General features: G+C 50.7%; 4 protein-coding genes across 8 annotated transcripts in view; 1 reads left to right on the top strand and 3 right to left on the bottom strand.

Annotated features, from left to right (window-relative positions):
- LOC120444956 (zinc finger CCCH domain-containing protein 18) overlaps positions 1–6371 on the top strand; it is a 64555-nt gene extending 58184 nt beyond the window's left edge. For 4 of the 5 annotated variants that reach the window (XM_039624966.1, XM_039624967.1, XM_039624969.2 and 1 more), the window contains 2 exons: positions 2779–3546; positions 3693–6014. In XM_039624966.1, the coding sequence (XP_039480900.1) occupies positions 2779–3546; positions 3693–5710 (2786 nt within the window). In that variant the 3' untranslated portion in view covers positions 5711–6014. Of the gene's footprint in view, positions 1–2778; positions 3547–3692; positions 6015–6132 lie in introns of those variants that run through there. The other variant, XM_039624968.2, reaches the window with a different exon arrangement.
- Positions 6372–8251: 1880 nt separating this feature from the next.
- LOC120444958 (protein MTO1 homolog, mitochondrial) lies at positions 8252–10276 on the bottom strand. The gene has a single exon (XM_039624973.2). The coding sequence runs from the start codon at positions 10241–10243 to the stop codon at positions 8258–8260; it is 1986 nt and encodes a 661-aa protein (XP_039480907.1). The 5' UTR covers positions 10244–10276; the 3' UTR covers positions 8252–8257.
- A 162-nt stretch (positions 10277–10438) lies between these two features.
- On the bottom strand, positions 10439–19186 carry LOC120444488 (small subunit processome component 20 homolog). Its single transcript, XM_039624194.2, has 6 exons — positions 19007–19186; positions 16577–18941; positions 13657–16515; positions 11733–13594; positions 11041–11673; positions 10439–10979 (listed from the first exon to the last, which is right to left on the bottom strand). The coding sequence occupies exons 1-6, from the start codon at positions 19049–19051 to the stop codon at positions 10545–10547; spliced, it is 8199 nt and encodes a 2732-aa protein (XP_039480128.1). The 5' UTR covers positions 19052–19186; the 3' UTR covers positions 10439–10544.
- A 248-nt stretch (positions 19187–19434) lies between these two features.
- Positions 19435–24115, bottom strand: LOC120445481 (5-oxoprolinase). The gene is made up of 5 exons (XM_039625927.1): positions 23617–24115; positions 23243–23555; positions 20975–22747; positions 19713–20913; positions 19435–19654 (listed from the first exon to the last, which is right to left on the bottom strand). Exons 1-5 carry the CDS (start codon positions 24059–24061, stop codon positions 19502–19504), a joined length of 3885 nt encoding a protein of 1294 aa, XP_039481861.1. The 5' UTR covers positions 24062–24115; the 3' UTR covers positions 19435–19501.
- Positions 24116–24312: the final 197 nt, after the last annotated feature.

Here is a 24312-nt window from a genome sequence, read left to right as displayed (position 1 = left end):
GGCTATTCCCCCAATGCCTCGGATCGGATCGGATCCGGTTCCGCGTGACGGACCGTTGCACATTCCTGGGCGCTTTAAGAGGCACTATCATGGCGAAAAAAGCTCGCCATGGGATATATCCGCACTTCGGATGGAAACGGGAAGCAGGATGCGGAAAACGGGGCAACGGGAAACGGGAGTCGAGTCTTGTGGTGCTCTCGTGTCAGTGCGCTGATTAAATTCGGCAAATAACGCTGATGCCTGCAAATCGCCGCTCAATGCGAATGCAGTATCTCCACATGGCTCCATGTGTGTGTGTGTGTGTCTGCGTGTGTCTGAGTGTGTGTGTTTGCGTGCCAGTGTGTGGGTGCTCGCTGCAGGGTGTGGCATCTGAGTCAGGTTTGGAACTAAAACTGGGCTCTGGGGTTGGGATCTGGGTCTGGGGTCTGGGACCATGTTGAAGTACACAAAACCCAGGCAAACAAACAGGCATTTCATGGCAAACAACACTGCGACGGGATGGAAGTGGGGTTTGATTTGGAAAGGGTAGAGGCCGAGGGACTCTACTCTAGTTTTCCCTACACTGCAGTGTATGCATACTCCGCTACATTTCCATACCTACCGCCCAACCGAATATAACCCATCCGACCCATCACCATCACCATCTCCCCTGTTTTGCCAGAGCCCACAGGCTGAGTTGGGCAAACTGGCAAATACGGCCAGCCACGTCAACGTTGGCATCATCGTCATCGGCATTGGCATCGGCATCGAGGAGCTTTGTTTGGTTTGTCCGGGTGGTTGAGGGGTTGAGGGGTTGGGTGTTCCGGGTTTTAGGTATGGACGCTGATATGGGCATGTGAGATTCCAGCCTACCCACCCATTTCACCCATCCAACCATCCACAGCCAACTCTGCTCTGCTCTGCTCTCAACTCATTCGCATTCGCAGTCGTCGGCATTTTATTGTTCTAGTCGTCGACATCGATGTTGGTATTGCAGTTTCGGGCATTATTTCGGTTTAGTTTGGTAAATACACATGCTGCAACAGCAGCAGCAGCCAACACATGCACTTGCACATGCACATGCACATTTTCACTCCCATTTCCATGTCCCGGCCATCTACATAGTTCCCCAGATCCCAGATCCCAACCTCCACTCACCCCATTTTCATAAACGACACAAAACGCTCTAAACCATGAGCTTATGCAGCAGACGTTATCATGATGTTCTACTGGGAAAAGCTGTTAATGGTGATGGTGGTGATGATGATGACGAAGCCAGTGATGCATCTGCATTCTTCGTTGCATTTTTCCTTCATTTAATAAAAGCTCTCGAAGAGCACTGCTGCCTGCCAGATTCCGCTCGGATGGAAAGCCAGTAAATAAATAAAACACAAAGCAGAACTAAGGCTACCGAGGTGATAATATTTACCCAACCACAAAAGTTGTTCTCTATTTTTCTTGAATTGTTGATTTTCACAAAAATCCGAAATATGTGCAGCTCCAGCTCCAGCTCCAGCTCGAAGCTCTCGAAGCGAAACAGTATCCAGCATGTAGTAGTTCACCACCACCTACACCCTACCAACTGCCACCTACATACCGCCTACCGTGTACCGCCCCTGGAAAAACCACTTCCAATGCGAGCTTCCATTTGAGACCGAGCAGCTTTAAGGTCCACAAAGGACCAGCCAGCCAGCCAGCCAGCCAGCGAAATGGTTTTCCAAATACATGCCGTGCCGGCCTCATAACATCGTTGTCCTCGATGTCGTTGCAAATTCCATTCGGCATTGAATGCGAGCGGAGATGATGGTGCTGCAGGAACAGCAGGAGCGGCAGAAGCAGCAGCAGCAGCAGCAGCAGATGCAGAAGCAGCAGGAGGACTGGCCAGGAGTTCTCTCCTGGTTCGGCGACCTGAAATGGGCGGTCTCTCGGGGGTGTGGCTGTCATATCTGAAAGCAATTTCGTAGCGGGCAACCCGAAAACGAGTAACAAGAATCGATAAATTCGTTGGGCGTGCAATTTGCGCCGTTCGTAGGACCCTCAAAGGAAAAGTGGTGGGCCCCAAAAGGAGGCAAACAAAGGTGGTGGTGGTGCTGGTGGTGGTACTGCGTCGTAGTCGGAATGGTAAGCCCTCATCCCCACTTTCGATTCGCATGGCTGAGTGGACCATGTCCGAAATTCAAGTTTCGAGCCTTCGCCATTTGCATTCAACCAGCGTCAACCTGCTGGCGATAGAGTGACTGCTCTTGTTCTGGCTTCTGCTCCTCCTGATGCCCATCCTGGCATTCTGGCATCCTGGGATGGCGGTGGCACTCCACGCCCCTCACCCAACGCACACGTCACCCGGGATCCACCTTGTCGCCTACGTATGCAAATTGCCGCAAATGCAACGAGGCGTATGCGCAATTTCTGCCCGTCACACAACTCGCGGACATCAATCAGATATTAGCAGAGGAAATTCGAACGAACTCAGTCTGCCCTCATCCCCTAGGAAACCTGGTTCTGTTTCGAATTACAGAGACGGAGGACCGTAAAATCGGTTGCCTCCGATTCCCACCGAGCTTATGCAGAGTGCATTTGGCCAGGAGCAGTTCTTGAAACTCCCATGAGCTCTTTTTCACATCATATTCTTTTATTTCTGGGTATGCTTTCAAGTTAAGAGCCTCACAGAGATAACTCTCCATTGCGATAGTAATTGTAGTACTAAAGTTTTGAAAATTTGTTCACAAGTTGGGAAACTTTTTAGAGTTACATAGACATCTCTAGTTATGGTTTAAACTAATTAATCCTTTTCCATTGCAGTGCCACCAAAGGCTGGACAGAAGCGGCCAGCCACCAGCCCGGCACCGCACATTCCCGTGCCGCACCACCTGCAAACACCTCCTGGCGGCGGCGGCGGCGGCTTGCCGGGATCTTCGGTGGCCAACAGTCCGGTACCATCGTCCGCCGGCGGCAACCCCCTGCTGAACCACGCCCTGCCCAGCAATCACATTGGCACCCCGTCACCGCAGCAGCATCAGCACCAGCAACATCAACAGCAGCAGCAGCAGCAACATCAGGCTCAACAACAGGCTCAACAGCAGGCGGTGGCGGCTGCAGTGCAGCAGCAGCTGGCAGCCGGAGTGGGCTTGCCACCAGGAGCTATTGGTGCCGCATCGGCCAGTAGTCGGGGCTCCTTTGCCGCCGCCCTGCGAACGCTGGCCAAGCAGGCGGACATCAAGGAGGAGGATGTCGGTGGAGACAGGAGTGTGCCAACTTCGGGAGCCGGTGGGCCACCACCGTCATCGGCTGGCCCAGGAGCGCTGAATTCGGTGGCAGGCCGTGTGGGAACCGAGCGACCTGGCGAGGATCGGGTGTCCAGTAACAAGAAGCGTTCACCTCCATCGCCACAGCCGCCGGAGAAGATCGCGCGTCTGAGTCACGCACCACAAACAGCGTCGCTGCAACCGGAACTCTTGGCCAGGAGTGGATTCCAGCCGTACAGATCGGACGAGCGACTGATGCATCCGGCGGGCGCCTTTCCGCTGGAGGCCTACTCCCACTTTGCCGGACTGCCGGGTATTCCGCCAGGTTAGCAGATTGATTAAAGCTGATAATGGAATATTAACATAAATCACATTTAATAGTTTGAACATTAATGTTTGAATATTATGTTAATAGTCCTAGTCTCTGCGATTATTCCATTGAACATTTTCTAATCACCATACCTATTTCAGCTTTTCTGAATCCCGCTGGTCTACCGTATACGGAGCAGCTCTACCTGGAGCACAGATACCAACTGTTTCGTGCCGCCGGCGCACATCCCTCACATCCGCATGCGGCCGCCCTGTATCCCCAAATGGCCTCGCCGTACTCCCACCTCTACTCGATGATGCCCGGAGCAGCGTTGGGTATCTCGCCAGCGATGCACGACCGGATGAAGCTGGAGGAGGAGCACCGGGCGCGACTGGCGAGGGAGGAGGAACGCGAACGAGAGATTCAGCGCGAAAAAGAGCGTGAGCTGCGGGAGCAACGCGAAAAGGAGCAGCGGGAAAAGGAGCAACGGGAAAAGGAGCAGCGCGAACGGGAGCAGCGTGAGAAGGAGCAGCGCGAGAAGGAGGCACGGGAACGGAAGCTGCGGGACGAGGAGCGAGAGCGCGAGCGGGAGCGACAGCAACTGTTGACTGCCTCGCACCATTACTCGAACCAGTTGTACTCCCCACTGAACCGAAATCTATTGGGTTCCATGATTCCACATCTCAATATGAGTTTACGAGGACCCCCAGGTGCACTTCATGGCCTACCCGGAATGTCGCACTACCATGCAGCGGCAGCGAATGCCCAGCGGCAGAGTCCCCACGGAGCCATGGGTCTTAATCTTGGCATGGCTGGGCTCCCAGGCGTTCCCCAACTGGGTGGTCATGGGCCCAATCTGCAGCACCACCTGCAGCAGGCGGCCATGGGATTGGCCCATCCGGGCGCTGCTGGCCTCACGCATCCTGGCTTCTCAGCCGCTGCCCTTGGACTCGGCGCACATCCGCACAGTCTGAACCTCAGCCATCCGCATATGTCGCCCCATCATCCCGCCTCGCTGGCCCACCAATTGCCACCGCATACCTCTTCGGCCGGCGGAGGAGGGCTGAGCAACTCCATACCCGTCACAGCCAGCTCCAGTTTGTCTGCGACCTCACCACACACCAGCCTAAACCTGACATCATCTGTAAAGCTCAGCGCGGATCAGGTACCCACATCGACGCCCAGCGGTGGTGTCAGCGGCAGTGGAATGCCGCCCACTACCTCTAGTTCCCACATTCCCAACATGGGCCACTATTACCACCACGGGCATTTGGCGGCCATGCATGCGGCTGCAGCGGCGGCCAGCGGAATGACTCCCACAGCTGCCCACCAGCAGCAGCCCCTGTCGCTGCCCAGCTCACCCAAAATCACGCCACCGATCACTCCATCATCCTCGGCCAATGGAGGCCGAGCCGGCGGCAGTCCACATGCCATGAGGCATCATATTGCTGCAGCTGTGGCTGCTGCAGCCCAACAATCGGCGATGATAGACAAGGCAGCCACGCCGGTGACCCATGAACCCACCACCTTGGATTTGACTGGGTCAAATTCGAATTCGAGCAACCAGGCGCCATCTAACGCCAGCAGTGGCCAGCCGACAAACCACGAAGTAAATGGCGCCGAATCCAATGGAGGAGCATCGCAGGCAGAAAGTAAGGAGCACTTGGCAATCAAAGAGGATGGCCACAAAAGCTCTCCGCCGCCGGTGGCGCTTGAAAAGAAACCAGCCACGCCGAATGCAGCCGCAGACAAGCCCATCCATCCGGACAGCTCACCGGAAAACTCTTCCCGGCGCAGTGCCAGTCCACAATCGGACGCAAACAACTCGCTGCCCGCGGTCAGTGCTGCCGCAGCAGCATCAGGTAAATGCAAAGAGGAGACCCCAAAGATTCTAGACTCGGACACGACTGCCACAACCCAGACAGACATAGGCGAGGAGAAACAGCGTGCCAGGCTATCGGTATCGCCCACACCGACACCGACAGCGACTCCTCCAAAGACCATGGTCGCCTCACCAGATACAGTGTCTACCTCCGGCGGGGTGACCTCCACAACCAGTGGCACCACCCCGCCGCCGGTGGTCAGCAGCAGCACCAGCAGTGCCAGCAAAGTGCCGGCCCTGACCAGCGACGAGGTGTCCACCAGTGCCGCCACGTCCGCTGCCGAGCCCACCAGATGATGAATGGTCCCCTGGCGGGAGTGGGTCGTTTAGTGAAGCGTATGTTCGCTTAGATTTAAGTTTTGAAAGTCGCATCGGATCGGAACTAGTTAACATCTACCTTCAGTAACATAATACTAAGCGTAAATTTAGTTGTTAGTCGAGCATCTTAATTTATACAAGAAATTGTAATGTATTGCCAGCGCCGCTTAGATCCAATTCTAAACGTTTTAATCCTTAGTTATTATTATTATTATTTCCCTATTTAAATGTGAAGCGTATACTTTTAGAAATGGCCTGAATAAATCATTTTTGTTTACAATTATTTGAATTACACTTATTATTTTGCTTTGGTTTCATTGGTTTCGAGATCCCTAAAAGGTAAACTTCCTATTTCGCTTAGAACTTTCCCAACTAAAGCGGTCCAACTCGGTGTATTTCAGATGACAGCAAACCACAGCTGGGCGGACTGGTTCGCAGCAACAGCGCGGAGGAGGCTACAGCCTTATGACACCAACTCTTCAGCAATTCCAACAACTAACTAATGAAAAACTACAGCGACATTGGGATGTACCTGCTGTCGGAGCAAGCTCTTCACCAGCAGCGCAAGCGGATGCTGGACGAGTTCCTGAAGCTATAGGATTATCCTGAGTAACCAGGAACGAATGGCCAAACAAAGTGCATGAGGCATGAGGCCACTATAAATAATACAATGTAAATTCCACAACAGATATCAGATATTTGTTTTTTCTCGGTGTTGCAATCTAATGTTTACCCAACCAGTTGAATGAATACAATTCTACCACAATTAGACATTTTGAATTGGTGTAAAAATCGTAAATGCATAAAATGTAAAATAATGTGACATATTCCAAGTGAAGTAATTACTCTCAAACGAAACGTTAGCTGATAAGAGTTTTAGGTACGTACTTGCATGGAACTCTGGATGTAGTTTTCGTGTGGCAAAATGTTCATAGCCCGAAAATATTAATGCTAGTTGTAAAGTTAGACTAAATTCTGATAAGAAATTTATATATACACAACAGAAACAGAAATTATACAAACATACTGGGTAGCTATATTTTATTCTTAAATTGCTAATTGCTAATAATTGTGATTTGGAGAGTACGAATAAAAATGGAAAACGTATGAACATGTAACTCGAATACAAAGTGGGGAAAACGGAACTGAAATTTAGATAACAAATCAAATCAAAAACCTAGGGAGATATTCTGGAATGGATTAGTAGTGAACAGCGAAAGGCCGAAATTATTTTTCGAAATTAACAAAATTTTGTATGCCACCCTTTGGCCCTTAAAACTCTTTATTTATTTGAACTGGAAAATGATTTGAAATATTTTGTACGCAGAACTTAGAGCGCCGAATTCGGAAGACGCATTCGCCACAATCTTCAAAAACACAAATCCAAACACAAGCTAGCAAATGGAGACGTACTATTAACAAGAGTACTATGTATCCACACTATAATTGATGTTTATAGTAAGTAGTCAATACCCTAACAGCAAGCAAACTCTCAAAGATATAGACCTAGTTTTCATTCCCGTTTCTAATCTTTGCCCCTCCAACTTGCCTCCCAGTTTTTCTTTTGTGTTTGAGATTGCCTAACAAAGTAACGGTTTACATATATTTTAATGCATAAATCTCGAGCAATCTGTGATATTATAAAAACAAAAAAATGAAAAACCAAACCAAAACTTAAAAACCCTTGCGTATGAGCCACATTTGCGGCCCTGTACTATAAGATTCAAGTCGTTTCCGAAGCAGGACGTTAACCCAGAAGGAGTCCTTGCCGAATATGGACACCGATACGCTTCAACACTTTCGAACCATTTTCGCCATATGCAAGTCGACTTTTCCTTTTGACAAAAACTATGTGTATGTACCAGTAAAACTGAAAATGAATATATTTTAATAACTAATCATAATAGATTCTTGAATGAAACACATAACTGAAATCGATTGGCGCGCATCTAGTAACGTAACCACAAATGCCATGCGATAGCTAATTAACTACTGCAAAATAGTTTCAAATACAACCTTAACAAATGAAAACAACTCGATCGTAAATTAATTGTATTGTAACTCCCCCTCAATCTTCGTTGTGTGTGTAACAGAATACAAAGTGTAAAACATTAAACTGTAAGCTAATCGAAACAAAATCGAAACCAAAAACCGAAAACCAAATACAACAGCTACCGAAACCATAGCAATAGACATAAAGAGGAACGCTCCAGTCTGTCCGGAAACTGATCTTAGATGCCTATTCCCCATCGGACTAAGATCAACATCTCGACAGTCGGACGCTCCTTTCTTGGATCTTCACACGACCACACCATATAGTTGGGTATATATCAACACAATCGCGCAGCAGAATAGATATGTACGAATGTTCAACCATGTGGCAAACGATATGCGAAACAAACACTTAAACAATATTGTGCAACTTTACATAAGGCATTTATGATTTTATGAAATAAACTCTACTTAAGGATGTACTTTGCAAGTTATTTGTGCATTGGGAATATATTACAAAAACTTTTTATTAACCTAGGCTTTGGCTACCTCAGCTTTTTTAACGTACTTAAGAATCCTCACAATCGTCGAAGGAGTTACCCCTTGAATTCTACTTGCCGCCGCAATTGTCTGCGGCTGGATGAGCGTCAGTTTCTGTCGCTCCTCGTTGGACAAGCTTAGCGACTTTGAGAAGTAATCAATGTCGGCGGGAATGGACAGGCGCTCCTCTCGACGCACATCCTCCACATCTCGTTGCTGTTCATCAACAAAGAACGAGTACAGGGCCTCGATTTTCAGCCTTTCGGCCAGGTTACGCTCGCCTTTCAGCCAGCTCAGTTCGTTGGGATGAATCTGGATAAGCTGCTCGATAGTGATGTTATCCGCCGGAATGCCCAGCATGTCGAAAGCCGTTTTCTCCACCGAAGCTTTAGCCTTTGGCAGATCGAGGGCTTGTCGCCAGTAGTGAGTGTGCTTCCGTAATCGCCGCAACGACTCAATGGCCGATTGCAATCTCTCCTCGGTTTGCTGGAAATGCTGGAAGCGATCTGAAGATACAAGTCCGAATTCGTAGCCCTTTTTGGTGAGGCGCATGTCGGCATTGTCCGGACGAAGTGACAGCCGAAACTCTGCCCGACTGGTAAACATGCGGTAGGGTTCGTTGGTGCCTAACGAGGTGAGGTCATCGATCAGCACTCCTATGTATCCCTCAGTTCGACTAATAGTCAATTGCCTTCCGTCGCCATGTCTGGTTTTTCCAGCTGCATTGGCTCCCGCTATGATTCCCTGGGCGGCCGCTTCTTCATAGCCAGTAGTTCCATTTATCTGGCCAGCAAAGAAGAGTCCTGGCACTCGCTTCGTTTCCAGTGTGGGATACAACTCACGGGGGTCTATAAAATCGTACTCCACCCCGTAACCGGGCTGGACAACAACCGCCTTCTCCAGACCTTGGATGGCATGGACCAGCTCAACTTGCTGATCGTGGGGCAACGTGCAGGAGATCCCCTGGGGATACACTAAGGGACTGTCCAGACCTTCTGGCTCTAACCACACCTGATGGACCTTCGCGCCGAACCTCAAAATCTTTGACTCAATCGAGGGGCAGTAACGTGGGCCGGTTATCTCCTCAGTAACATGTCGATTAACATGAAGATTATCGCGCACGATGTCGCTGACTTTTGGTGTGGTGTAGGTGAGGTAGCAGGGTAGTTGGTCCTTGGCGGGTAGCCATACGTCTTTGTTGAGAAAGGAGAACGGCATGGGCGCATCATCACCGTCGTGCCTTTGGAGCTGAGAGTAATCCACACTGCTCTTTGCTATTCTAGGCGGAGTGCCAGTTTTCAGCCTTCCCATGCGAAAACCTAGTCTGTCGATCGCCTCGCCCAGAGCTTTTGCTGGAGCGTCTCCGATCCGGCCGGCCGGACGCACCTCGAGTCCTATGTTGATGTGTGCTCGCAAGAATGTGCCCGTAGTGAGCACCACGGATCGACTGCGCACCACTTCTCCGCTAGCCAACAGAACGCCTGTACAACGTCGGGCTTGGGTATCCTGTTCATCCTCTATCAGCAGATTGTCCACGGCAGCTGCTCGAATCTCCAGATTGGGAGTGCTGTGCAGTTCCTGCTGCACAGCCTTCTTGTACAGCTGACGATCGATCTGCGCCCTGGGTCCCCAAACAGCTGGTCCGCGTCGTCTGTTCAGCACCTTGTAGTGTACGCCGGAAACATCGCAACAGCGGGCACATACGCCATCCAGGGCGTCCACCTCGCGCATCAGGTGACCCTTGCCAATGCCACCGAACGACGGATTGCAGGACATCTCGCCAATAGTCTCCAGTTTGTGGGTTAGCAGCAGGGTGCGGGATCCCATGCGAGCAGCTGCCGCCGAGGCCTCTGTGCCGGCATGTCCGCCTCCGATGACCACCACGTCGTAGATCTCGGCACCGGCGCTGTGGGCACATCTCGTTGGAGGCCGAAACCTTCTAGCCAGTCCGCGCAGCACGGCTTTTCGTAGCTGCAGCATTTTGAAAATACCAAACAATAACAACAACTGGAGTTGCACAACACATGTTCTGGCCGTGTAATCGGTAGTTGATATATCGATAGGTTGGTTGCGTACGCCATCAATCGCAAAGTGGCGGTAAATTTAAAACAATATATTTGCATTAAAAATAATATGATTCTCAGGTTTCTTTTTCCACAACATAATATAATCAAATATTGCAAAAACGGCATGTAATTTTTCACTTTGCTTATGTTACAATTTTCGTTATATTTCCGTTCTACTTAGAAAGAACTTAGATTAAAGCAGACCGACTAACTAATTAAAATCCATCCATCTCAGCTTTTCGTTTGCGCTTCTTCAGCTTTTGTTTTATGTCCGGCGCTTTGCCACGCACAACTGCCGCCTTCAGACGCTTCGCCGCCTTCTTGCGCTCCTGCATGCCAGCCTTTCGCTTGGCCGCCCGTTCAGGGTCGTGAATCTTTTCTTGGGCCACTACCTTGCGACGCTCTGCTCGGCGCGCCATCAGCTTGGTCTGCACCGCATTTCTGAGTTTGTCGTACACTTCGGCTCCGATGCGCTTCCTCAGACGACTGCCTACACGGAGAGCTTGCTGGCGTAGGTCCGCATCCACGTTCTGATCCTCCTCAGACATTTCACGAACCAGCGCCTGGAGAAGAGACGGTGCCAGTCGGGACACGGACTCCACACTGAGCAGCGTGGACAGCGCCTCTATCAGCGTAAACATAGCAGTTCTCTAAAATTGGAATAAGTTAAGATTAGTAAATATTCTAGAGTTTAAACGTGGTCATACGTACTATGCTGATGTCGTGAGGCGCCTTCGCGACTTCCTTGTTAATAAGGAAACGTATATTGCGAATCAGCCAGTTCAGATTTATTTTGTTCACCGGCTCCAGCTCTTCTTCATCATCGTTCTTCTCCTGTTTCAGACTGAACGGAACGTCTCGCAGCATATGCCCAACGAATAACAGAATCTTCGACAGCTCGTCAATCATCTCCTGCGCAGTCTCGCCCGGCGTGACCTGAGCACATAGATCTAGCACCAAAGATTTGATGTCCTCTGCAGGCTGTGCGTAAATGAAGTACAGCGCCTTCTCAGCTCCTTCTTCTAGTTTAATTCCAGACAACTTCTGGCCAACGTAGGCAAAATCGAAGTGGGCCACGATGTGTGTCAGCAATTTGGCAGCATTGCAGCGCACCCAGTTGTGCTCGTGATTCAGAAGTCTCTGAGAGCCATAAGCCAAATCATCGATGGTGTCAGAAAGTTGTGAATTGCTGAGCAAGGCTTCTCCGCAATGCTCGAAGATCTTCAGCAGACAGTACTGCAGTTGGATGAGCTGATGGTCAGCTTTCCGCTGCTGATGCTCCAAAATCGATTCATTGTCTAGACCAGCTAGCAGTACATCTTCATCCGGCAGAGTTGCGAATTTCTATAATAATAAATTGTGATTTTAAACGTGATGCTTGTACATTTGCAAACTATTATTACCTTTCGTTTATTCTTTTTGTGAAGATCACTTTCATCCACCTCCGTTGCGAGATGTCCTGGAGCACGCACGAATCTACCTCCCGCCTCCGCATCACCCAAGGTCAGAACGTTCACCAAAGTGGGCAGAACCAGTTGCAACCTTTCCGCAAAACCAGCTTTCTCGGCCTCCACAAATCGGGACAGAAGAGCAGCAGCCATTTCACGGACTCCTGGCTTCTGACTGGACTGAGGTGCGGTGAAGAATAGTAGCGTTAGGTCCAGCAGGGGCTGCCGTTCCAGTTTGGTGAGACGTCCAATCAGAGCTTCCAGAGCAGCGGCCACACTGCGTCGGCATGACGGATCCTCATCGTTGACCAGTCGAGTGCCCAGGGAAAGGTATAAAAACTCGGACTGTTTGACTAGCATAAGCTGTGGAAACTTGTTGATGATGGAGTGCATAAACTGAATAGCCGACTGACGACCAGCGGTTTGGCTGTAGCACAACTGAACCGACATGAACTTCACAATCTGCTCAACCTTCTGGCGCAGTGTATATTCCATAATGTAGGTGAGCAGAACGCCACGACATTCATCGCGCACATAATCCGAGGAAGAGGTAATAGATAGGTCTCCCAACCGCTTCATTAGATCGTGCAAGGAGCGGGTGTCCACCTTCCGACCCACAAGCGCCTTCAGCAGGGTAAACACCATGGTTTGGCTGCTACATTCGCCCTCTTGCAGTTCCTGTTCGATGTGCAGAAGTAGCTGCTCGATCTGCTCATTGGACAGCTGGTAGTCCTCGCACTTGCGCAGCAGGGCCACCACTGCTTTGAAGCTCGCTCTGACCAGCTGAGCGTTCTCCTCCTGCCGAGTGGCACCAAATGTTGAAAAGTTCTTAAGGATCTGAAACATGCGTGCCACCACTGGTTGCAGTGCCTCACGGTTCAGATCGGACAGCTCGTACTCGCCCAACCAAATGGCCGTGTAGCACTTGAGGGCGTAGGTGGTGGTCCTGGCATGATTGCTGCTCAAGGAGTCTTTCAGAAGTGGCAGAAGGGGATGCAGGAAGGGCTGGTAATCCAGATCCGTTAGCTTCTTTCGTTTGAGCACAAAGTGTAGGAGTTCCAAACCGAATTCGACCAGAATATGAGCATTGGCCTGTGCGTTAGACTTCACTTGCTTGTTGCCGGTGGCCACACTTCGCCTACCCGGCGCCGGCTGTAGGATCAGGCAGTCGGGACGAGTCCTTTTCATCAGAGCTTGCTCCTTTTCGGTAAGCTGACGCTTTTTGGTTCCTGGAAGGAGGTCACTGATGCTCTCCGACATTGTGCCGTATATGAATATCAGCAGACTCTCCCTTGCGATGTGTGTGTTCTCCACCAAGCCACCCACAATTTTGGCGAAACACTCTTGAATCTTCTGCGTGACCTTGCGGGAGTGAGATCGAGCCAAGTGCTCCTTGAATGGTAGAAGCAGGTCCAAAAGGCAGTTGTCCCGAATGTGACGAGCGGCTATGTTCAGCGTTAGGTAGCTCTTCGCGCTTGGCTTTGCTTCTGGCGTGTGGGCCACAATCTTCTCCACCTCCTTCTCGGCATTCACATCGCCGAATATATCATTGAGAGCCACTTCCAGCAGATTCTGCAGGCATTTTTCAATATGGTCGGGTTTCAGGTCGCTCTTCAGAGCATCCAAAACACCGTGCAGAGTTACAGAGAGAACGTGCACCTGGAATCCGCGTGTTAGCAACGATTGCAACTGCTCCAACAGCATTCCCAGGTAGCTGCCACCCAGGGTGGTCATAATCTTTTTGAGAATGTCACGGGTAAGCATGCGCACGGATTTCAGAGGGGATCGCAGAAAGGTGCACACCTTCATGAAGATTCCTGGACAAAATAAATAAAGATATATTGGCTTCCTTTAAAAAAGACTTGAAGAGTTCACATACCAGGCAAACTGTTCTCCAATAATTCCAATGGAAGCTTCTGCAGCAGCTTAACCATAGCCAGGGCAATGGGCACCCTTTGGATCTCCTCTTCCTCGCGCTCGTAGCTCAATCGTCGACGGTTCACTTTGTGCTTGGTGTCGTAGTTGGTTTTCTCAGTGATTGATCGGTTGAGGGTTGGCAGCAGCACTGTTGTAATGGTGGCCATGACCTTTTTGGCAGCATTGGGACCGAGCAGTTGGGTGCGCTGCTGCTCCACCACTGGTTCGTTTGTTTCTTCTTCCTCGAAGACAATAAAGTCCGACTGATCGTCCTCCTTTTTCACGGGTATCTCATCGGCTTCAGCGTCCTCTTCCGACTTAACTTTATCCGACTCCTCGGCGAGCTCCTTCGCCTCCACTTCCTCTGTTAGCTTTTCCTTGAGCTTGGCGAGTGAAGCTAAGTCCGTTTGCGCCTGGGTCAAGTCGAAATGAAAGGCGTCCAGGATGCGCACCACAAGTCTGACGCACTGCTTCTGCTGGCTATGAACGTACCTCAATTTCTGAAGGTAGTAGCGAAGCACTGCTTGGTATTGCGTCCAGGGCAGGAATTCACTCATCACACCAACTGCCTCGATGGCGGCATCCACAAGCGTGTGTTTGCCCGTATGCCGTTCGTTCATAAGATACCGGGTGGCCAGCGGCAGAAGGAACTGCGTGAGAGTGCGGGCGCATGGTGGAGCCGTTCGCCAACTGCCGCCGGAGATGTTAACCAAGCGCTGCAGGGCGCGACCGTGCCGCTGGGTCTGCAGGTGAAGCATGTTCTCAAAGAAGTCCACCTCCAGGTCGTGTTTATCCGTTAGCGGTGAGATATCCTTCAGGATCTCGTGTGCAGCAGGACATTGGCGTGCCAGTTCGCCAAGTAAGCCGATGGCCTCACTCCTCGCATGCTCATGCTTCTCATCTCGCATACAGCGCTGTAGCAAAGGCAACACTGTGTCTTCCAGCCAGAACTGCAGATCCTCCTTAACCTCTAGTTGAAGAGTTATGAGCGGAAGCAGGGGCTTTAATAGTTCTCCAATGTTAACTCGCATGCCCAAATCCGAGTCGTTGCGCAGCATATAAAAGCAGTTGTAGACAACAAGGACGCCAAGTTGCAAGTCGAAGTTTTTCTCTTTCTTCTCCACCAACTGCTTAAGTTCCGATAGAGCTTCCAGACGCTTATCGTAATCCGGCTGCTCCAGCCATCTTTTGTCCCAGGCGTTCAACAGCAGCACAATCCTTACCCACTCCCGCAAGGAGGCGGCAATGGAGGTTAGTTCGGAGTTTTGTTTCGCCTCCTTGTGCAGTCTTTTGGCCATGTCTGCCAGGAGATCGCAAAGTAACTTTCTAGCAGGCAGCGCACTAACCTGCTCGAAGAGTGGCGCCAACTGGCGAAGATAGTTCTGCGGTTTGGGGACACGCTTCAAAAGATTGGCCAATGTGGTGACTAATTGAACGACCGTCTCTGGTGCAGCTGATGCGGATTGTTTGGTGAATATCGGCAGCACTACTTGTAGTAGCAGTTCACAAGTATCTGGCTCCTCCACATGCGAAGTAATAAGAGTTAAAATGTTGAGTTCCCTCTTGTCGAGCGTTTGTCTGCCTGCCTTCTTGTGGCGCCAGCTGTTCTGCAGCTGTTGAAGGATCGTTGGAATGTGGGGATGCACAATAGACAAGGCCTCGGCTCCATACTCCTCTGTAGCTGCCGATTCCAGCAGATGTTCCACCACCTGCAAAAGTGCGCGCTTGACATTCGGCTTGGCTTTTTCGTTCAGTAGAAGGGCCATTAGGTGGTGCATTATCGGAAGTTTATCGGCAGGCGAAGCCTTATTTAGCCACTTCTGGAAGCGGGGCTCTCCGCCCCACAAGAGAAGCAACTTTAGCATAGGCGTGGGTGTGTGAATGGAGTCCTGCGAGAGGCGAGCGATGCCTGGCCAAAGGTAGACCTCGCAAATAGCGCTCATCTGTGGCTCCTGCCACAACTCTTCCATGTCCACCAGTTGGCCAAAGTAATTGACCAGAGTCTGCAGGCCCGAGTGCTTCACATTCTTGTAGGCAGCTACCAGTTTTCCTTCTCCATTTATGACTTCCTGTGCCACACTGCCCACGAGTAGAAGTAATTTGAGAACGTAACATTGGAAGTCAGTCGTCAGCTTGCCGGCGAACTCCTTGCGAATGAGTTCTAACAGATTGACGATCCTCTGCAATTGCTTGGCTGCAATAACCGCCGACGGATCATAGGATTCTCGAGCATATTTAGCAACCTCGTTTACGGGCTTATCGGTGTAGGCAGAAAACCGTCCGAATGCCATTTTCAGAAAATCCATAATCTCCGACTCCTCCAGCTGGCCCAGGAAGCGCAGAATCAGCGTCTTTCGCAGCTGGGCACTCAGTTGCTTCTGGACACCCTTGGTGAGCATTTTGCCGTAGAGCACTCGCAACATAAAGGGAATCAGCTCTGATCTTTGCTGAGCCGTAATGCTCGTCAGTTCGAAACCACTGAGCGTTGTTTTGAACTTTTCCTCATCAATTAGTCCCGATAACTGAGTCTTCTGCTGTACCAAAGCTGCTGGTTGCTTGTAGGCCGCGAGGCAGTCCAAAGCCAATTGCTGCAACTGGGAGTTAGGACCGGCTAGAAGCTCCAGATAAAATTCATGCATCTCCGCCTGACGATGCAAAGCCTTGGGATTGGGCTGGGATACAAAACAGGCCAGTTTTAACTGAAGCGTTTGCAGTATGAACTTTGTGTGGGCATTTTGGGTTCTCCTCTTTTGACGTCCTCGTGGCTCGGGTTTGGTTTCACTTTCATTTTCATCATCGTCCTCGACATCGACATCCGCAGCTAAAATAGAGGAAAAAGCTATGTAGCACTGATTGTTGGACATATTTTTTAAGTAACTTACCCGTCGCCTCGTTCACATTCCAAGTGTGCTCCGATTTCTCCAATTGTGCGCGATATTCATTATCCACAAACTGCAAAAACAAACGCACCAAATCAGCATTCTTTACCTCAGCCAGAGTGCCCAATTTGGGCACGCTTTGCCATAGGAGCTGGCGGTAGTTGAGGGCCTGCTGAAGGGTCAATTGTTGGTCTCCAGGCAGAGGAAGGAGCATGGTTAGAGCTGCCGATTGGTAGTCCCTTTGAAATGGCACTTGCAGAGTTGTAAATTCCTTCTTGTAGTCTATGCAGGCGACAGTATCGACTAACTTGGTCTTAAATAATGTCCAGAATTCATCAACTGCCATGGTCTTGACGTAGGCGGCAAGGAGCTGTTGGACCGGAGCCCACACAAACTTAAAGTTGTTGTACAGAAGGCCAAGCAGGAGGCTAACGGCGTGCTCCTTGAAATGTGGCAGCTGGGAGAATTGCTTGAACTGAGCAGACGCTGGTTCCAATTGCTGCAGTTGGAGGAGTAGCTCTCGGTAGTTGTGGACGGTGGGTTCGATGCAGGCGGCGGCATAAAAGTGGGAATAAGGATTGGGTTTGCTCGAGGAGTTTAGCACATCCAAGCAGTGGGCAGCTATGCGTCTGTATAGTGATACAGGCTGGCTTAGGAGACCTGCGATTGCGATGAGTAATTCTTCTGAAGGGGATATTTCGTTCTTAGGGCCTTGTAAAAGAACTACTTGCAAGCAAGCCAAAGCTCGAAGGTCCTTTCCCAGTTCAGGAATAAGGTAACCATTGAGGGCAGATCGCAAACTCTTAGGTAAGTTAAACTTGAGCAACGCATGAGTTTGAAGTAGCAAGAGCAGCTGTGTAAAATCCTTTTCGTTGTTGCTTATGAGTTTCTCAATAACTGATTGCAATCCTTGTTCTATAGGCTGCTTGCTGAAGCCCCTGAAATGGGGAGCTAGGATGATAAGAAGTAGATGCTCCTCTTTGGTCAGGTCCAAGTGCAGAAGTTCTTGTTCCACGAACTTAATGGTGTCCTTTTGTTTTAACTGGAGGGGATATGCCACCCATTGGGCCAGTGAATTGCCATCCACTTGTAGCGGCCTTTTGTGCTGAACGATGCGAGCCAGAAGCTCCAGGCCGCTTACGTGACTCTGTTCCTCGTAGTACCCAATGACGTTGGGGAGAACCAGTATCTCAAACTGTGAATAGTCCAGAAGCTGCAGAATGGCGTCTTCGTACACGGCTACTTGTTTTCGGCTGATGCTTAAGAGCTTCTGCAGCAGACGACTGGCATCCAACTGGGTAAGTTGAGTGTGCTGAGCCTTTAACAGACTGGTGACCAATGTGGTTAATGGCTGAAGAGGATCCAGTTCTCGGTCCAAAAGTTTTAGCAAAGTAGCAACTACCAGCGGAAGCTCGGAGACATAGCGCCCATCCTTGTGAGTGACCAGAGGAAGCATAAGGTCAATCACCCTTTGCTCGTCCACACTTTCACTGCTCGCAACCGAACACAGTTTCTGCCACAGGATGTTGCTTTGATCTGGGCGCAGAAAGTTGAGCAACAGACCCAAAGAATACTCCACGATATCTCCCAGAAGTTCTGTCTGGGCTTTGGTATGAACGGAATCCTTGTTCACGAGCACTTCCAGGACATGGGCGAAGATTTCGGCCGCCGAATTGTGCAACTGTCCGTTGACGCCGCGCAGAATTTCGTAGATGAGTCGCCCGCAGCCGTGGACACTCTCCACCTGCTCCCGCAACACAGTCTTCAGCACATAGGTCAAAAAACGCGGAAAGTCGCGGACATCTCGTGCAATGTATGCAAAGCATTCTACCGCAAAGTTAGTCACATGCTCGGCATAGTGCTGTTCGTCCAGAAGCGGTAGAATTGCATTGAAGACCACACCGATGTTGCGTTTCAGATACGGCTTGAGGGTCTTAAACAGATGCGCCAGGCAGATGAGGGTCCATTCCAGTTGCTCGGAGTCCTGGGTGTTCAGCAGGCAGATAAGTCGGTCCAGGACCCGCTGGAAGTACGGGTAGAACTCCTCGCGCAGATCCCTGGCCAGGACATAGAGCAGTTCCAGCAGCGGCTGCTGGGACAAATTCGTGGCGGTGGACAGACGTTCGAGCAGCAGGTCTACAACAAAGTCCTTCTGGTGCAGCAGCTGCGGCAGAGTGACGATCTTGCGACAGCGCTTGCTGAAGTAGTTGTACTCCTCGGTGAGATTGAGCACGTTCCATTTCTGAATCGTCTGCTGAAAGTAGGTGGCATTCTCCTCCTCGTCGAGCTCCTCGTTCCGATGACCGATGTGGTAGAGGGCCAAGTGCCGCAGGTCGATTTCATTCACTCGATCTCCGAAAGATTTGAACTGCGGGAAAAAAAACGTGTGAGACCGGTGGTCACCAGCAACGTGAGACTTCTGGGGACACTCACCCGAAAGGTATTGGTGTCCTTCGTTTTTTCCGCCAAGGATGCCATGTTTCTACAGTTTGCACTTGTTTACCATTCACTTCATTTGCACTTGGCTGCTTTAATTCACGGAAAAACACTTTTGTTTACGGACACTTTTCTTTCAAATGCAACACGTGCGAAACATATTTACGCACTGCTATCGATAGACAGTCGGCGATTGCACTTACCGAAAACATATGTTCGCTTGAAAGTATCGATAGTGCCGCATATCGACCCGCAATGGCGCACTTTTTAAATTCCTCGTCGAAATAACTTAACTTTATAGAAAGTTAATTTTATTAGAATTAATATACAGAATGGTGATATAAGTACTTTAAAGTCTTTTTAGTTTTGATATTGCACAAAAAAGTGCAATATTTACTTTTAAAAATATCTTTTACACATAAGAATAGTAATTCAAACATAAACAAGCATTTATTAATATGGCACATACAAATTGATATATCAAAAATATGTTTAGGCAGACTCCTGGGACTGAAGATAATTAAAAACAGTGCCACGTTCCACGTATCGATTGCTGGCTTCCTGATTCAAGGTTTCTCCGGACTTGGAAAAGTCTTCAATAGGCCCATATCCGCCACCGCCGGGAGTTTTCATGGCAAAAGTGTCCTGCAAAGTAATTATCATTAGTTAGTTAAGTCACAAACAAATGTGTATTAAAGTGTACCCCAGCTTCCACATCAATGCAGGTTTTTCCGGCCAGAGCGATTACTCGACCATCCCGTTTCACCACCAAGTTGCGTCCACTCTTGCCCGATTCGCCACCTGCAAGACCGTAGGGCTGCAGGGTTCGTCGCTCCGTCAGGACGGACAGGGTGACTGGTTTACGGAATAGCAGATCCCGCTCCACACCCTCGCCTCCGTTGAACTGGCCTCTTCCGCCGGAACCATCGGTGCGCAGGCAGAATCTCTTCAAGATCATGGGATAGCGCAGTTCCAAGATTTCTGGATCAGTGATGCGGGTGTTCGTCATGTGAGTGTGCACTCCGCCGGCTCCATGCCAGCCGGGTCCGGCACCAGCTCCTCCGGCCACGGTCTCATAGTAACCCCAGGACTCATCTCCAATGGTTATATTGTTCATGCATCCTTGCGAGGCGGCACAAACTCCGAAGGCCTTCAGCACCGTGTCCACGATGCGCTGCGAGGTCTGCACATTGCCGCCGACAACAGCGGCTCCCTCGGAGGGATCCAGGATGGAGTTTTTGGGAATGATCACCTGGATGGGTGCCAGGCAGCCCTGGTTGAGTGGCACATCGTGGCCCACCATGCAACGCAGACAGTAGATTAGGGCGGACAAGGTGATAGCCCGCGGCGCATTACAGTTGCCCCACACCTCCACTCCCGATCCGGTGAAGTCGCAAAGAGCCGATCCCTGCTCCGCATCGATGGTTACTTTGAGTGCGATGGGCGAGCCGTCGTCCATGAACTCCTTCGCCTCGAGCACTGTGGATCCCGTGCGCTCCAAAGTATCCCGGCCAATCTGACGCAACATATCACGAACCGCCAGTTCGGCGTTCCTTTGGATGTGCGACATGTAGGCCTGGACCACATCTAATCCATAGCTGCCGATCAGCTCCGCCACCAGCTGGATGCCCTTGTGGTTAGCGGCGATCTGAGCCTTCAGATCAGATAGGTTGTCGCTCAGGTTCCGGGTGCCTACAGCTCCCTTTGCGGACGTGGGCGTGGTGAGCTGCTCGATGATCTGCTGCTCCTGGAAGAGGCCATTCTCCACAATCAGGAAGGACTTGAAGGCGGCACCCTCCTGGGCCAACGAGGTGGAGTGCGGCGGCATAGACCCAGGAGTAATGCCACCAATATCCGCATGGTGACCACGGGAGGCCACAAAGAAAACGGGTCGCGGATGAGTTCTAAAATGAATACTATATGTTGGACAAAAGCTTTTAGGACCACGAACCACCAAAAACTCACTCATAAAAGACTGGCGTGATGACGGTTAAGTCGGGCAGATGAGATCCTCCAGCCGATGGATGGTTGGCCAGGATGACGTCGCCGTTCTTGAGGGTCTCTCCGCGCACCCTTAGTTGATACTGCACGGTTTCCTGCATGGCGCCCAGGTGAACTGGAATGTGTGGAGCATTGCTAACCAAACCACCATCTGGTCCGAAGAGCGCACAGGAGAAGTCCAGACGCTCCTTGATGTTGGTGGATATCGAAGTGCGCTGGAGCACCCTGCCCATCTGCTCGGCGATGCTCATGAAGCGGTGGCTAAAGATGCTCAGATGCACAGGATCCAGGTCTGCATTGATGCCATGCTTGCCACCCGTCTTAACATCCATGATGAGGTCCCCAAATTCAGTGACTTGGACACCACACTCTGGTTCCACGACGATGGTCGAGAGCTGGTCAATGAGCACCGCTGGTCCGGTGATCCTGTGTCCGGCCAGCAGGTTCTTGGTCAGGTAAATCGGAGAATCGAAAGCGCCCTGGTCGAAGTGAAGTCGAGTATTTGCCTCCGCTGGAGGCGACACTTCGGATGCAGCCAGAACTTTCGACTCCGGTGGTGTGTCGTTTTTGCCCAATCCGCGAATGCGAATGTCGTCCACCATAATCCGCCTGTTTTGCAATACGAATCCAAACTCCGTGCGATAGCGCTCCAGGAAGGTGGCATGGAAATCGCCATAGGCCACTAATAGGGCATTTGAATCGGATGAGGGCTTTCCAGCTGAAGGAGCAACCATTAGGGCGCCATCGGTGCCTTCGTATCGCAAGTGGAGGAAGGGCTCCAGTTCAATGCGCTTGAATCCCTGCTCGGACAACTTGTCGTGGCATTGCTTGGACAAGGCATCCAAGCGATCCTTCAGTTGCTGGGCATTCGCTTCGCTGAACTCCAGGCCATTCGGCTCTTGGACCTCTTGCACCACGTCCGCCAGGGCCATTCCATAGGCAGATAGAATGCCGGCGTATTTGTGGACCACAACCTTTGCGATTCCCAGATTACGGGCAATGGCACAGGCGTGCTGGCCACCGGCTCCTCCAAAGCAGGAGAGCACATGGTTGGCCGTATCCAATCCACGGGATTGGGTCAGGGCACGAATCGGACGACACATGGTTTCGTTGGCCACTCGAATAAAACCGAGTGCCACATCCTCAACGCTTAGGACTCTCTTGTCCCCGGAACTCTTCAAGTAGTCGTTGATCTCGGCCTGGAGCTCCAAAAACTTACTCCTGGCGATCTCATGATCCAGCGGTTCGTTCTCCCGCGGACCAAAGATCTTGGGGAAGTATTGTGGCAGAATACGTCCTAGTATTAGATTGGCATCGGTGACTGTCAGTGGTCCGCCCTTCTTGTAGCAAGCGGGTCCAGGATGCGATCCTGCCGATTCCGGACCCACCACAAATATCCCGGATCGGAAGAAAAGCCGGGAGCCACCGCCTGCAGCCACAGTGTTGATGTCCAACTGCGGAGCCTGGATCGTTACACCTGCTGTGGTGCTTTCGATCACGTGCTCGTAGGTGCCGGCATACCGGGACACATCCGTGGAGGTGCCGCCCATGTCGAAGCCGATCAGTGGCAGTTCCGTTTCCCTGGCTCCTGTCAGAGCGTATCCCACAACTCCGCCAGCTGGACCGGAGAGTATGGCCCGAGCGCCACGGAAGTTCTCCATATTGGTCAGACCTCCGTCGGATTGCATGAACAGCACATCCACGCCCTCCAACTGCTTGTCGAATCCAGATTTGAAGCTACGGAATACGAAAATTACAGATAAATGCAGCTGTTCCTCTTTTTTTTGCCACCACTGTGGTAATGACAGATTTGCTTTTGTTTTATACCCTCCAGATGTGAGGAAACCTGGGTATACTGTGATTAGATAGCTTACATGAGATAACCGAAATAATAAATTAATATTATTCTACTACTTCTTTTATGTTAACATACCACTAATAAACACTTAACACTTAAAACCTATGAGATATTGAATATTTGTTTAACGCTTTACACCTTTTACAGGTAATGCCGCGTCGAATCCCACGAATATGTTTATCACTTTATATTCTAGATTTGTTTACTTTACGTAACCACAACTCAGCTTTGGATGTGTGTTTGTTTAGCTTGGATTTTCGCTTTCAGTCTGACTACGAGCTTATCTATATGGTGACTCTCTAAAAAACATGTTTGGCCACGAAAAGAGCTAGGTCATTGGGCTAATTTACAAACCAGAGATTAGGTGCACTCACCTGGCCAAGTAGCGATCTACATGGGGAGTCAGGTAGGCCTCCGCGCAGGCCGTGTAGCCACGGGCCACCACCCGGCACATGGGCATGGCCTGGTGGGATAGCGTCACATGGCTGAAGCCCAGCTCCCGGGCAATGGCTCCCACTCGGAGCTCGTGCTCCGGACAGGCGTAGCTGTGGGCCAAGACCACGGACACGGATGAGACGCCCTGATCACGGGCAGCGGAGAGCGACTGTCGTACGGCCAGCTCGTCAACGGGACGCACCTCCAGATACTGGGTGCCGGCCACACCCTCCAGCACCTTCCAGCTCTGATCTGTGTGGATACACGCTACGTAATCTGGGTGGGTGGGTATCATATGTCTATCTCTACTTACTGAGCTCACAGCGGTCCGCCTGCTTTGGAACTATGCGGCAGTCCACCTCGACTACGGACTTGTACAGATTCGCTGGCTTGCGGATGTTCAGATCGAAGATCTTCGGCCTGGCCTGGTTGCCAATGTAGAGCAGATCCCGGAAGCCACTGTTCACCACCAAGACCACTGGGTCTCCCTTGCGTTCCAAGAGCGCATTGGTGGCCACCGTGGTGCCCATGCGAACCCAACCGATTTTCGAGGTATCCACCAAACCGCTCGCCGCCAGATCCTCTCCGGTCTCCTCTTTCAGAATCCGGCGGATGCCCTCGCGAGGCGCATCGCTGTAGCGTTCCGGATCCTCGGAGAGCAGCTTCATGGTGCGCACTTTGCCACCTGGACAGATGCACAGTACGTCCGTAAAAGTGCCGCCGCGATCGATTGCGAAACAGTACTTGTTGCCCGACATTGTGTTCTATGTTCTGCGATCCGGAGTAAGTGGAACATTAAGACTGAGCGGACACCGTGTGTTACACGCCGTATATATACAGGTGCTGATAATATATATATGTATGTGTGTGTGCATATGCCATTCTCTATTCTCCCCAAAGCACGAAAAAGCTTTCAAGACGTGATCAGCTGTTTTTCTATGGGAGAAGCCACTGCTGGACACCGAATTTGGAACACTCTGTGTCTTGCCTATGCTTTCCTAGTTTTTCC

Source organism: Drosophila santomea, chromosome 2R (genome assembly GCF_016746245.2).
Source record: "Drosophila santomea strain STO CAGO 1482 chromosome 2R, Prin_Dsan_1.1, whole genome shotgun sequence".
NCBI lineage: Eukaryota > Metazoa > Arthropoda > Insecta > Diptera > Drosophilidae > Drosophila > Drosophila santomea.
Note: the sequence above shows the minus strand (reverse complement) of the source record. Positions and strands in the feature narration are given on the sequence as shown.

Coding starts and splice junctions, on each gene's coding strand:
- LOC120444958 (XM_039624973.2), bottom strand. CDS start 10,243: ATGCTGCAGCTACGAAAAGCCGTGCTGCGCGGACTGGCTAGAAGGTTT.
- LOC120444488 (XM_039624194.2), bottom strand. CDS start 19,051: ATGGCATCCTTGGCGGAAAAAACGAAGGACACCAATACCTTTCGG. Junction 16,516..16,576: donor GAATGTGAACGAGGCGACGG/GTAAGTTACTTA, acceptor CCTCTATTTTAG/CTGCGGATGTCGATGTCGAG. Junction 11,674..11,732: donor ACAAAAAGAATAAACGAAAG/GTAATAATAGTT, acceptor TTATTATTATAG/AAATTCGCAACTCTGCCGGA.
- LOC120445481 (XM_039625927.1), bottom strand. CDS start 24,061: ATGTCGGGCAACAAGTACTGTTTCGCAATCGATCGCGGCGGCACTTTT. Junction 23,556..23,616: donor GGCGGACCGCTGTGAGCTCA/GTAAGTAGAGAT, acceptor GTATCCACACAG/ATCAGAGCTGGAAGGTGCTG. Junction 20,914..20,974: donor ATCACGCCAGTCTTTTATGA/GTGAGTTTTTGG, acceptor TATTCATTTTAG/AACTCATCCGCGACCCGTTT.